The sequence below is a fragment of the Palaemon carinicauda genome, chromosome 3, assembly GCF_036898095.1.
Source record: "Palaemon carinicauda isolate YSFRI2023 chromosome 3, ASM3689809v2, whole genome shotgun sequence".
Lineage (NCBI taxonomy): Eukaryota > Metazoa > Arthropoda > Malacostraca > Decapoda > Palaemonidae > Palaemon > Palaemon carinicauda.
Window position 1 is genome coordinate 46,950,616 of NC_090727.1, and position 15,000 is coordinate 46,965,615.

The 15,000-nt window shown below is 37.0% G+C and overlaps 1 protein-coding gene across 11 annotated transcripts in view; it reads left to right on the forward strand.

Annotated features, from left to right (window-relative positions):
- The window catches only part of LOC137638270 (tyrosine-protein phosphatase 10D-like), a 372,144-nt gene that overhangs the window by 347,390 nt on the left and 9,754 nt on the right, over positions 1-15,000 (forward strand). For 10 of the 11 annotated variants that reach the window (XM_068370340.1, XM_068370339.1, XM_068370336.1 and 7 more), the window contains 2 exons: positions 4,857-5,209; positions 6,334-6,437. The exons of the other annotated variant lie outside the window; for it this stretch is intronic. In XM_068370340.1, the coding sequence (XP_068226441.1) occupies positions 5,203-5,209; positions 6,334-6,437 (111 nt within the window). In that variant the 5' untranslated portion in view covers positions 4,857-5,202. The remainder of the gene's footprint in view (positions 1-4,856; positions 5,210-6,333; positions 6,438-15,000) is intronic. 11 annotated transcript variants of the gene reach the window in all.

Sequence of the window (15,000 nt, forward strand, 5' to 3'; positions counted from 1 at the left end):
TATGTGGTAATCAAAAAAGCTGTTTTAGATGCGTATGCTGTAACTAGTGAAGGTTATCGTCAGAAGTTTCGTAATTATGTTAAGCCCCATATTAAGACTTGGACTGAATTTGCTGCAGAAAAATTAAGGTTGTTTAAGAAGTGGCTTGATTCAGAAGATGTAGATACTTATGAGGAATTAATTAATCTCATTGTAACTGAGGAATTTAAGAGACGTCTCCCTCAAAATATCATGTTGTATATAGCTGATAAGGAAGAGAAGGATCTAAAAAAGGCAGCTGTTTTGGCTGATAATTATTCATTAATACATAAAGGCAGTCTGGGTAATGTAAAACAACATAGAGCAGAATCGCTGGGTGATAAAGATGGGAGAACTGATAGGGTTTTTTTTTGCAATTATTGTAAGAAGGAAGGCCACATGATTAGCAATTGTCCAAATCCTGCATGTAAGAAGGGAAAAGTAACTGAAAACAGACCTCCAGTTAAGATGTTCCCAGGACACAAATCAGACACTGGTAAAGAGTCTGCAATGCATTGTGTATCACAGGATAAGAATTTGTTTGAAAAATTCATTTGTAACGGTACAATATCATTGCACAGTAATGATAAACCCATTAAAGTAAGAATGTTAAGGGATACAGGTTCAAACCAAAGCATTTTAATTAAAAGTGCTGTTCCAAATCTCACATTGCTTGATGAAAATGTCATAGTCAGGGATTTAACAGACGCTAAACTATTGCCACTTACAGAAGTGTTCATGGATTGTCCGTATGTAACTAGTAAAGTAAAAATAGCTGTTAGAGAAGGGAATTTCCCCTTGCCAAATGTACAAGTGTTACTTGGTAACGATCTTGCTGGAGAACTGTTGTTACCCAATCTGATAATGTATGAAACTCCTGGAATAATAGGGGAAAGTGAAAATGAAAAAGAGTCAAAAGTGGAGGGTTGTGTTAATGTGACGACCCGCAGTATGGTTAATAATGATAGAGTGAAAGTAAGTGTACCTAATCTCGCAGATAAAGTAAAAATGAACAAGAAAAGCCTTGTTAAGTTACAGAGAGAAGATCCAACTCTAAAGGGTGTTTATAAGCAAGCATTGGAGAAAGGAATGGAAAAGGTACCAGGGTATTACTTTAAGGATGACTTACTTTTTAGGTTATATAGATCTCCTAGGCTGGGTAATGATGAAACATGGAGTGACAGAGAACAGTTGGTAGTCCCTCATGATTTACGTAAAGATTTATTGGAGCTCGCTCATAATGTTTATTCACATTTTGGAATTACTAAAACTTACAACCGTTTAGCTTATGATTTTTTCTGGCCTAAAATGAAGGCTGATGTTGTAAATTTCATTAAACATTGTCATATTTGTCAAATTGCCGGTAAGCCTAATGAGGTTATACCAAAGGCACCTTTGAATCCTATTATTGTACCTCATGAGCCATTCCATCGAATTATCATTGATTGTGTAGGTCCACTGCCAAAGACAAAGAAGGGCAATCAATATCTTGTGACTATAATGTGCCCTACCTCACGATTTCCTATTGCACTTCCAGTCAGGAATATTTCCTCTAAAAATGTTCTTAACCACTTACTCAAAGTATTTACAACTTACGGGTTTCCTAAGGAAATCCAGTGTGATAGGGGCACTAATTTTACTAGTGATGTTTTTCAGAAAACTATGAATGAGTTGTGTATAAAACAGTGTCTCTCATCTCCTTATCACCCAGAATCTCAGGGAGCATTAGAACGGCATCATCAGACTTTAAAGTCGTTGCTTAGGAAGTTTTGTATTGAATCTGAATCTGATTGGGATGAAGGCATAGACTATTTACTATTTGTAATTAGGGAAGTACCTTCTGAGTCTCTAGGTGTATCACCTTTTGAAATGCTATATGGTCGTAAAGTACGTGGTCCTTTACAAGTAGTTAAAGATAAGTTACTTGACAAGTATAACGTAGAGGCTATAACAGTGAGTCAGTACCTACAGAAATTAAAGGGAAATATTAATAAAATTCATAAATTTGCTCTAAACAACTTGTGTAAAAATCAAGAAGAGATGAAAATTAGGTATGATAAAATCAGTAAAGATAGGAAGTTTAATGTGGGAGATTTAGTCATGGCCTTCTATCCCATTACTGGTTCTCCTTTTAAAAGTAAGTTTTCTGGCCCTTATGTTATACAGAAACGTTTAAATAATCAGAATTATATCATAAAAACTCCAGATAGACGTAAAAGCACTCAGTTAGTCCATGTCAATATGCTTAAAGAATATCATGCCGATTCCTCTGCTGCTCTATTTTGTTCCAGAGACACTGTTGTTGTAAAACAAAAGTCCACCACCTTAAAGGATGTAAATTACTTAGGCCTAGATGAAATCCCATCTTGGGCTGACTTTTCTAATAAAGAAATCTTAGAATCTCTTCCACAGTATCTACAGCACCTAAATGAGGAGCAACGGTGTGATATTGAGAATCTGCTACGACAGTATGAAGATGTATGCAGTGATAATCTCCGAGAATGCAGTGTTATTTCTCACGACATCGAGTTATTGCCAGGAACTCGTCCTATACGACAAAACTACTATCGAATCAATTTCGAAAAACGGAAGGTAATGCAAGAAGAGGTCGAGTATCTACTGAAGCATAAACTTGCTGTGCCTAGCAAGTCTCCTTGGGCTTCTCCTTGCTTACTAGTGCCCAAGTCTAATGGTAAGGTCAGGTTATGTACAGACTTTAGAAAATTAAATTCGGTAACCATAAAAGACAGTTATCCCCTACCACGTATTGATGATATACTGGACTCCATTGGTAAGTCGAAATATTTAACCCAAGTAGATATGCTGAAGGGATATTATCAAGTACCATTGTCAGGGAGAGCGAAGGAGATGTCCGCTTTTATTACTCCCTTTGGGTTGTTTCAATATGAAAGACTTCCTTTTGGTTTGTGCAACGCACCTGCCACATTTCAGAGAATGGTAAATGATGTTATAAGAGATCTGGTTGGGGTTTACGGTTACCTGGATGACATTCTTGTAGTATCTGACACATGGGAGGAACATCTTGGTAAGCTTAAAGCACTTCTTGATAGATTTAGAAGGTTGAGATTAACAATAAATCTTGCTAAATCAAACTTTGCCAGAGCTCGTGTAAAGTACTTGGGACATGTTATTGGAAGTGGGGAAATCTTGCCTAAAACCACTAACATAGAAGCTATATTAAATTATCCCGTACCTACAAATAGAAAAGAAGTAATGAGATTTATTGGAATGACCTCGTATTACCGCAGATTTTGCAAGAATTTCAGTAATGTAGCTCATCCGTTGATAAACTTGACCAGTACTAAGACTAAATTCGTATGGGATGAATCTTGTCAGGACTCCTTCAAACAGATCAAATGCCTACTTTGCTGTAAACCAGTATTAACAACTCCTGATCCTTCAAAACCTTTTGTTCTCCAGGTAGATGCATGTGACTACGGGGTTGGTGCTGTCCTCCTACAAGAGAAGCCTGAAACTAACTTGCTTCACCCTGTGTCTTACTATTCATGCAGGTTGAAGAAGCACCAAAGGTCGCTATCTACTGTGGAGAAAGAGCTCCTAGCTATAGTACAAGCCTTGCAGAAATATGAAGTCTACGTTTCCACAAATAACCCCATTACTGTGTTAACCGACCACAACCCCCTCGTCTTCTTGAACAGAGCTCGAAATGTGAACCAGAAAATTTTAAGATGGTCTCTCTACTTACAAAACTTCAATATCAGTGTTCAGCACATTCGTGGTCAAGACAATCGTATAGCTGATGCACTGTCAAGAACACCCATACGTGGGAATATCGTACCTTCATAGTTTACGATCTCTTCAGCGGGGAGGAGATGTGAAGTACCGGCCTTCTTCATTAATTAAACGGATCCGTGTACATATTGTATATACTTAAATAAATAACTAATGGTAACCTTCTTTCGTAAAATACGAAATCCTGAAATAGAGTTAAAATGTAGCTCTCCAGTATCCTTGTAAAACCTTCCTTCTGATTCCCCCTCCTGTCTCTTTCTCTTTACTCCCCCTTTCTCCCCATCCCCACCTCACGTTTACCTTTGCTCTGGCTTATTTGCCACCTGTGTGTCTCGCCCCGGCTCCTGCCTCGTAAACACTTGTAAAGAACTTCTCTGTATATTGTGAGTACGGTTATTATACCATATGATATTTTGGATTTGGTATTGGGCAGAATATTTAGTTTTTTTTCGTTATGTTGGTTATGTTAATTGGTAATATTTTGATATGTGAATTTTTGTTAATTAAATGTAATTGTTTTATTGTTTTTTACATATAACCTATTGTTAATTTTGTGGATTTAACTTGAACCTTGACAATATATATATATATATATATATATATATATATATATATATATATATATATATATATATATATATATATATATATATATATATATATATATATATATATATATATATATATATATATATATATATATACACACACATATATATATATATATATATATATATATATATATATATATATATATATATACACACACATATATATATATATATATATATATATATATATATATATATATATATATATATATATATATATAAAATTTATTTGTTTATGCGTGTGTTGTTGTGTAAAAATCCAACGGACATTACAATCATTTGCTCTCGATCTTGTAAAAAAGCTGTTTTTTTTTTCTCATCAATCCCAAAAGTTCTTATTTTGATTTGTGAATTATTTTAGGAACAACTTATATTACTCCACCACCAAAGTTATTATTATTATTATTATTATTATTATTATTATTACTATTATTATTATTATTACTCTTTCAGTGCCATCACCTCCGAATAATCTAACGATCGAAGTGGGGAGTGTGCGGGAGGCCCTCGCATTGTGGGACCCCCCTCAGACGGGCCGTTACTCGGCCTTCAAGCTCAAGGTCACCCCAATCTCCGAGTCCGAGAGCAGCATTGCCAACTTCCCCATCTCTGAGAAAACCAGATGACCTTCGCCCCTGAGAATCTGACGCCGGGGGGGGGGGGGGGGCGTCGTACGAGTTGCAGCTTTACACCGTCTACGAGACCGAAGAGAGTGACGCCTACATCACAGTCCATTTCACCACCAGTGAGTCTCGTCTCGTCTCGTCTTGCTTGACTCTGGTTACCTCCGCCAACGAAGATGGAAGGTTATGTTTTCGTTCCCAGTTTATGTGTTTGTTTGTGACCAGCTTTCTGGCCACAATTCTAATCATAAAGTAATGAAACTTGCAGGGATTAACTGTTATGTAAATAGCTATAAGTGATTATATTTTGGAAGGTCAAGATGAAAGGTCAAGGTTGCAGTCAAGAAAAATGTCTAATTAACGTAATCATCCATAAGTTTGGACATTGTTGTCACAGGAAGTTCACGCCAATTAAATATATCTCAAGGTTAAAGGTCAAGGTCAAGCAAAAGGTCTAGAAATAAGCAGCTCTATGCTCTACTGAGTGCCCCTCAGATTCCCTTCTTATTCCAATGGGTTATTTGATTCATTTACATCTGAAGATTCTCTTATTAATAAATCGTGCTCTATATCCTCTGCTATTGGTATTATTATTATTATTAATTGTTATTAATTATTATTATTTGTTTTTAGTTATTCATTATTAGTTATTTATTGGTTATTAATTTATTACTTAATTATTATCCATCTTTTTATCATTTATTATTTATGATTTAATATTTATTATTAAAAAAGGAAGGAGATAATAAATAAATAAACAAAACATATGGTTTATATATAAGTGAAAGGAAAATTTAAAAAAAATATTGGTGATAAAGAGAGACTCAAAACCTAAATATAAAACCTGTTTCTCAAAAATGTTAAAATGTTAAAGGTGGGAAAATTTTCAGAGCCCGATGAAATATCAGGTAATGTAAAATCATTTTCAATAACTTATTCTTTTATGATTCACATTTGTTTTATGAACATTCATGAGCTATTTACGGCTTTTAATGTTTATTTATGATATAATACTATTTTCTTTTATCAATGTGCACAAATCTGCATTCAAATACTTATTTACAGACCTTGGCTTTTTTACTTTTTGGCTCTCGCATTTGCGTATAGGTTTAAAAATAAACCCACAAATTATAAAAAAAAATAAACATATGAATTTTTAGCTTTCGAAGGGACGGTCTCCTTTCCTCTTCATAAAACAAAAACGTGGGTTCATTTTAGTTATCCTATAGGCCTATACACGGAAAATTGTGTATTTTAATGCATGTTTATAAACCTTACATTTGTTTATCTCCTCCTACTGCCTTCAGGACCCAACGCACCTGGGAGGTTCATCATGTGGTACCGGAATGAAACGGCAATTTTGGCGCTGTGGCATCGGCCTCACCCGGACGGATTCTACTCCCATTACCAAGTAAGTGGATACGACACCAAAGGATTTATTGTAATGGGTTTGGTGTCTTGTTTGGAATGAACAACCGACCTTGATTTGTAGTTATAAGCTCTAAAAGTTTTTTTTCTTTATTTTTTTTTTTTTTGAAATATCTTTTTTAGAACTGATATGATAAATTAGCACAAAGGTGTACTTATTGTGTATACGTGTATGCGTAATTATAACAATGTAATCTTATTTGACATTGATTATTCACTCTATAGAACATTTTCATTTTAATCAGCATACTAAATTTGTGGAGTTTGGTCTTTTTTGTCCATTGCGGGACATTATATCTGATACTGGAAAATATTTGTAACTTCGGCTAACTTTATATATATATATATATATATATATATATATATATATATATATATATATATATATATATATATATATATATAAAACCAACCATTCACTCTTTATCCGTCAATATTATGGGAATTTTTTGGCCCAATATTATTATCAATATTGTTGTTATAATTGGTATGAAGTCTATATCCCTCTCAATCTGGTCACTGCAATTTACCGTATTGTCACCTTATCTGTTAAAATGGTTAGATATTTATCGACACCAGATATTTCCTTGGTTCACCTAAGTACTGCAACGTGCTATGCATATCTCACTGGCATTACCAGTAGGATGAACATGCTGTGCTTGTGAGGCTTAATGATACTAGGCTGTTTCTACTTTCGTTGTTCTTGTTTTAATATCATTACATTTGAATTTTGTATACTTTTACTCTGACGGCTGTTTTTTTTTCCCCGGTCCTCTACAGCAGGGGAACCCTACTCTCTACAGGCCATACACTCATTTTATCTTTTTCACTCAGAGTATTCTACATTTCATATCACGTATTGCTCATTTACTGTTAAATCGTCACTGTCAAAGGACATATATTTTGGAGAGAGAGAGAGAGAGAGAGAGAGAGAGAGAGAGAGAGAGAGAGAGAGAGAGAGAGAGAGAGAGAGAGAGAGAGAGAGAGAATTGTCTGGTAATCACAGTTTTGCCAACTCTATGAGAACAAAATGAGAATGGGAAGAGAATTGGTCGGACTAATCGGTTTATTTGTAGGCGAAGGAGAAAGGAGCCGTAACCAGTGAGAGGGATCTAATGTAATACTGTCTGGCTATTCAAGTCAGAGGACCCAATAATTCTCTAGTGGTAGTATCTCAACGGGTGGCTGGAATGTTATCAAAAAAATGCTAGACCTCTTTGTCCTATATTTAATCAAATTTGATGACCAGGGTAACAAGGAGGGAGACTGGTGTATTTTGCAGTCAGTAAAGGTGGAATAATTATTTCCATAGTTGGATTTGGCTGTTCTTTGTCCAAACCTGATTAAAAATTGTTGAATCAGAAGCTTGTGATCTCCATACAGTTCTTGAAACAGTTTACGATGATGTTCAGAAACTCGTCAAATGAAAATCTAGTCATTGGAGGTACTCTTTTCCAGCAAAAGGACATCAACAAATATACATGGACATCACCATGTGAAAATTACTGAAATAAAAGAGATTTACATAACCATTAATAAAGAGAGAACGAGGGCAGAAATGTATGAAGCCTGTGAAGTGCAGATATTAGTAGTGATCACCAGGTCTTTATTGATACACTGAAATTAAAAACTGAAAGCAGAAATGTATATAAAATACCGAGGTTCGATACAACCAAGCTTCTGGAAGATGATCACAGAGAAACATTTGCAATTGAATATAGGAATCGATTTGAAGTTTTGGAGATTTTGAGAGATGAAGGACAGACACTTCATGAAGAAGGGTGTGATATTAAGGACATATATCAGTCGTTAGTAGTCACGTTTTGGGACATGCACTTAAAAGGAGAAGCCATGGATATCAAGTGATACTTAGGATTCTATAAAAAGAGACAAAGACAGATATTGAATGTTGAAGGTTGTCAAGGAAGTAAGGAAAATTACAAAGTAGAGGGTACTAAGTAATCCAGTATCGATAGAGGTCAAAATAAAAGCCAAGAATGACTGGAGGGAATATTTACACAGGGAAGCAGATAAGGCTGACAAAGCTCTGAATTCAGGGAGTAGTTTTGTTCTAAGAATTTCGCATAGAATTATTGAGGAAATTTATATGGAAGCCAAGTATATGGGGCATATAGCCATAAAAAAAGAGAGATGGGTCTGTTTTAACAACCGAGGATGAAGAAAGGCAAAGTGAGGTCATTAATAGGAGAGACAAAGGGAATATTTTGATTGATATGCATGAAGCTGATGATCATCTTGATGTTCCCATGGATTAATTCAGTGTATTGGAAATCGAAGCTAGTATTGAAAAACTCAGAAGATGGAAAGCCCTTGGTCATGGTGGAATAACTGCTGAGATGGAACTGGCTGAAAATTAAGTGAATCCCAGAATACTTAATAAGTTCTTTTGTAAAATGTGGCATGAAGAGACAAAATCTGATGAAAGGGGGTTATGGGTGTCGGTGAAAATGGCAAACAAAATAATTACAGAGGCATCATACTTAGGTCATTTGTCATGAAAATATGTAGGATTCTTATTCTAGATTGACTAGAAAGAAAGATTGAAGAAAGGTAAGGGATTGAAAAGAAGTATTTAGAAAAGGTAGAAGTTTTATTGACCAAATTTTAATTTTAATACGATATGCATTAATATATAAAACATAGAAATCAGCTTTTTATGGCATTTATGAACTTTGAAACAACCTTTGATAGTGTGCACCGGCCAATTTTGTGGAGAGTCCTTCGTTATTTTGGAGTTCCTTTTAACATAGCCCAGTGAGGAAAGGAAACAAGGAAAAATAGAATATCTTAAGAAGAGTAACATCATTTAAATAAATATTTTCTATGTAAATTAGAAAAACTTTAAATAAAACAAGAGGAAAGCAAATATGATATAAAAGTGTGCCCGAGTGTACCCCCAAGCAAGAGTACTCTATCCCAGGGCAGTGGAAGACCATGGTATAGAAGCTAAGGCACTAACCAAGACTAGAGAACATGAACATAGCAAGTGCGAAGCTATGGGTGTCTAATGAATTTCCAGCGAACAGCGGAGTACTTTTGGAAATGTGTTGTCAACTATGTTGTTCATCCTCATCGTGGATTTTGTAATGCATAGAACAGTTGGGGATAGAGGAGAAGTATTGGGCTTGATTGGTAGCAGGAAATTAGTGGTTTTTGAATATGCTGATGACGCTGTCCTTATTAGCAAAACTCCACAGGATTTAGAACGTTTTCTTACCAAAATGAATTAAATATCACACGAGGTTGAGTTCAAGAAAAATAGAAAGAGGACAAAGATGATGAGAACGATATATGGAATTGGAGATGGAATACCATTAGAAGGAGAGAAGATTAATAAGTTAGAATCATTTACATGTTTTGGAACTATGATCGTTTATACAGGTTATTGAGAATTAGAGTTCAATGAAAGATTGAGTAAAGCAAATCAGACAATGGGTAGGTTAAGCAAAAATTTCAAGCTGTATATCAGTTTAGTGAGATTAGTATCACTCTATGGTCATGAGCCATCGTTTGACAATGAAACAATATCCAACAGATTTTGTAAATTTTAGAACAAAGCCCCTAGAAGAATATTGAGAGTTAAGTGACAGGGCTAAATTAGAAAAGAAAATATAATGCGAGTATATATATATATATATATATATATATATATATATATATATATATATATATATATATATATATATATATATAAGAGAGAGAGAGAGAGAGAGAGAGAGAGAGAGAGAGAGAGAGAGAGAGAGAGAGAGAGAGGAAAACCTTCCATTGGTATGGAATTTATTGCCCCACTAATATTAAGATTATCGGAAGATTTAAATAAAATAAATGAAGTGTTACCAAAGTTTGAGGACATTAGATCTGAGGTAATAGATACTGCAGATTCTCTGAGACAATTGAGGAAAGATGTCAAAGACCATAAAAATTAACTCAGCTATGCCGTCAAAGGTATAGATGAAGCCGCAAATGATATATCCGATGAGAAGGAGCTATTGCAGGATGTGCAATTTGTCAGTATGTCGTTACTGAAGAAGGATCTCTTCCCAAGAGGATTTACATCTGGGCCCACCCAATTACAACTCAAGAAAACTTGTAAATAACGCAAAAGAAATTTCAAATTCTGCTGAAAGCAATCTTGTTCAGGAATGTATTGGTTCTTCTTCTGGTTGAGGAATTGCGGGACAGTGCCAAAACCTTGATGAGATTTTTTCAGCGTACAGAGAAGATATAGATATCCAAAGAAGTGAAGAAGAGGGTTGGACAGCCGTAGGATAGGAAAATAAACCTAAACTTACAGCAAAAACTCATAGAAACATTCAAGTTAAGAATCGTAGACAACAAAATTTTAAAGTGACTGGTGCTAGAAAAACTGGTCACCACTCGTTCAAAGGAGTGAAAAAAGAAAATGTTGATGTTTTTGTTGGAAGAGTGGATACGGATGTTGACTCAAATGATATTAAAGGTTTTGTAAGGATCGTGAGACAAGCGTCACCAAGATCAACTGATACTTTATTCAAATGTGCGTGGGAGTATATTACAAGGTGCGGACGGAAAGGTAGGATGGCGCTGGCGCCAAATCAGATTGAATTGCCCGCCAAAATATATGTGTTTTCTTACACTTACAAATATACGAATTATGAGTTAACAGAAACATGTAATGAAATAATACATATGTTAAAATGTAGCTCTGATAGAGCGGAATACATATACATGGGAAACCACGGTGTGGCGAAAGGAGAATTCAAATAAGTAAACAGTTTGTTGATTTTCTGGACGACGAAAGGAGCGGTGTCCTTACAAGTACTCCCCCCACAAGACATCGGGTGGCGTAGAGGGCTAATGATCAATCTTCGTATCTTTTCGGGCGTCGGAGGGTTCCTCTTGTTTTTGAACGAAGGGGCGCGCCAGCGGTCGGCGTAAGGATCACTTCCTCTTGTCGTCGTTTGATGATTTTTCTTTCGTTCGGCGCCTTGTTTTGAGGTGGCACTCTGGATCTGCCAGGTCCGGCGGAGGCGGTGTCGCTTCCTTCGAGAAACGCTGGTTTCACGCGGTCTATTGAGACCCAGTCCTCTTGGCCATGGATGTCGAGAAGGAAGGCTTTCGTTGTCTTCTTAATTACCCGGTAGGGGCCTCGATAAGGTCTAGTTAGTGGTTGTCGATGAGCGTCGACACGGACGAAAACGTACCCGCAGTCATCCAGGTTTTTTGGCTTGAAGTGCTTGGTTCTGTCCTGGTAAGTTTTGAGACATGGCCTGAACTTCCTGGCAATGTCCCATAGGTGATCCAGCTGCGTGTCATCGATTGATGAGGGAAAGAATTCGCCTCCTGTAAACCTTTTCGGCGGGCGAAGGTTCGCCGTCTGCGCGAGGGGCGGTGCGAAGGCCGAGGAGTACCCAAGGAAGTCGTGATTTCCAGTCCCCGTCGGTGCAGCTCGCCATCAGGGACGCCTTGAGGGTGCAGTGAGTTCTTTCGACCATCCGTTTGCAGCGGGGTTGTGAGCCGTGGTGCTGTGGAGCGTCATCCCCATCAGGTTTGCCAAAGCGAGCCATATTTCTGAGAGGAAAGCGGGGCCTCTGTCTGTCGTGATGTCGTCAGGAACGCCAAACCTGCTCACCCAGCTTGACAGGAGGGCTTCGGCGCATGCTTGAGTCGTAGCTTCGGTCATTGGTGATGCCTCCAACCACCTCGTGGAGCGATCGATGATGGTAAGCAGGTAGCGAGCAGATCCAAAAGGGGGGCAATGGTCCCACGACGTTGTTGTGTATGTGACCGAAACGTCTTTTTGGCTGGGGGAAATCGCCTACCCCCGATTCGGTGTGACGGCTGACTTTGCTTGACTGGCAGTTGATGCATGACTTCGCCCATTCCCGGGCATCCTTTTTTATCACTGGCCAGACAAACTTTTCAGACAGAAGGTGAGCTGTGGTGCGTCCTGAGGGGTGTGAAAGTCCATGGATGATATCGAATATTTTCCTTCTGCAGGAGGCTGGTATCCAGGGACGTGGGCGGCCGGTACTGGTGTCGCAAAGAATAGTTACTCCTGCTGGTCCTAGGGGAATCGCACTTATCTTAAGCGCGGATGGCCCCGTCAGGTGATCCTGTGCTTCTCGGTCGGTGCGTTGTTCGGTAGTGAGATTGGCGTAGTCGATTCCCTGGTGGATTGCGTCAATTACAATCCTTGAAAGGGCATCCGCGACTGGGTTTTTCTTTCCTGGGACGTAACGTATGGTGCACCCGAATTCAGCGATTGTTGCGAGATGATGTTGTTGTCGGGAGGACCATGCTTCTGTCGATTTCGTGAAAGTGTGTACGAGGGGTTGATGGTCCGTCGCGATTGTGAAGGAAGTGCCCTCCAAGATGTGACTGAAGTGGCGGACAGCGAGGTAGACAGCGAGGAGTTCCCTATCGAAGGTGCTGTATCTTGTTTCGGCGGGTTTCAATTTCTTGCTGAAGAATCCCAGTGGTTGAGGAGAACCATCGACAAGTTGCTCCAGCACAGCCCCACAGGCGACGTTGCTGGAGTCGGTCGTTAGTCGCAGGGGCGCGTTATCGTCGAAATGAGCCAGGGTGGTGGCATTCGCGAGTGTATCCTTCGTCCGGGCAAATGCCTGTTGCTGGGGCAAACCCCACTCGAGTTTTCTCGCTTTTCCTTTCAGGACGTTGTCGAGGGGTGACAGGGTTTGTGCGATGTTGGGGATGAAGCGCCTGCAGTAATTGACCCTCCCCAGGAACTCCTGAAGTTTGTTGATTTTCTGGACGACGAAGGGAGCAGTGTCCTTACAGTTGTGTTAAAGAAGTCATTGATATAAATGTTATCAAGGTAGAAGAATTGGAAATCTTATTGAACTGAGAGTCATAGTAAAGAAATATTACAAAAAGTGACATTGAGAAAAAACCTTCTGATCTTATCATTGTAACTATTTGTTTATTTTATATTATTATTGATATTTGCACTTTTGCTTTCTATTTATTATGACATTGAAAGTTTGTACATATAATTGTTGCTCTTTGGCGAAAAATATTGATTTGGTCAGAGAGTTTGCAGAAAGTCAGTATGACTTTATATTTCTACAAGAAACATTTGATACAGAAAACAGACTTGGTGATTTACAGTTTATTGATGAACATTATGAAGTAATAGGGTCACCGGAAGTCTATTTGGAGAAAGCTATTGAGTCTTTTTCCAGCGGGTGTGAGGGTTGGTTAGCTGGTTTCTGGAAAAAAAAATCACTTGATACCATAAAGATTAATAGAGAAAAGAATTTTATTGTAATGTCCGTTCTTCATAACCGAAAATTAGTTGTATTTGTAAATGTATATATCCGAAGTGACATTTTTAGTTTTCTTGATTAAATATTAACTGTTTTTTATTGGTGATTTTATTGCTTGCTCATGGAATTGCTTGCTTGGTTTTATGAAAAATAATCAAGCTGAAGTGGTTGTTTTATATTAGGTCTATAGCTAGAGGTATAGTATATTCTGCCTACTCACAATTTTGCTCCTTTAATTACTTCCCTAAACGTTTGAATGAAGCACTTGATTCCATCAAAAGAGACAAAAGTATACATGTAACTAGAGCTGATAAGGCTAATGCTATTGTTATTGTAGACCGTATTGACTATGTAGAAAAAATGAATTCTGTACTAAGTGATCAAGATACTTATGAAATGTTAAATTCAGATCCTCATGAAAATGTTAATGCCCAATTTCATAAAAGAGTAAGGGAGATTTTTGGAAAGAACAAAGTCATGATTGAGTCATTTACCTCCATTAATGCAAGGCTTCCCTATCTTTATGGTACTGTTAAAACGCATAAACAGGAGCAACCATTACGTCCTATAATTAGCACTATTGGTTCAGCATCATATAAATTATCAAAATTTTAGTAGTCTTATTGCAACCATTAATAGGCACTATCTCTAATTCACATGTAGAAAATAATTTAGATTTTGTTAATAGATTAAGTAGGGAAACTCCACATGATGATGAAATTATGGTTAGTTTCGATGTTAAAAGTTTGTTCACTTATGTACCTGTTAAAGATGTACTAGAATTCCTGAACATTGAACTTAACAAACATGTTATGTCTTTACCTAACCATGTGATTTTGGATTTGATTAGACTATGTGTTGTCGACACCAGTTTTGCATTTAATGGGAGATTTTACAGACAAAAGTTTGGAATACAGATGGGTAATTGTTTGTCACCAGTTTTATCGAATATTTATATGGAATTTTTTGAAAGTCGAATAGCTAGAGCAATTTTATTAGACGACATTTTCTATGTGAGATACGTTGACAATGTATTTGCTATACTAAAAGCTTGCTCTGATATTCATAAAATTTTAAGTGATCTCAATAATCTAGTCCCCTCCATAGCTTTTACCGTCGAAAAAGAAGACAATGGTGCTATTTCATTTTTAGATGTGACAGTCATAAGGTCAACTATGAACTCTAATTTTAAATTCAAGATATACAGAAAACCCACAAACAACAATCTTATAATAGATAACTATTCATGTCATAAAT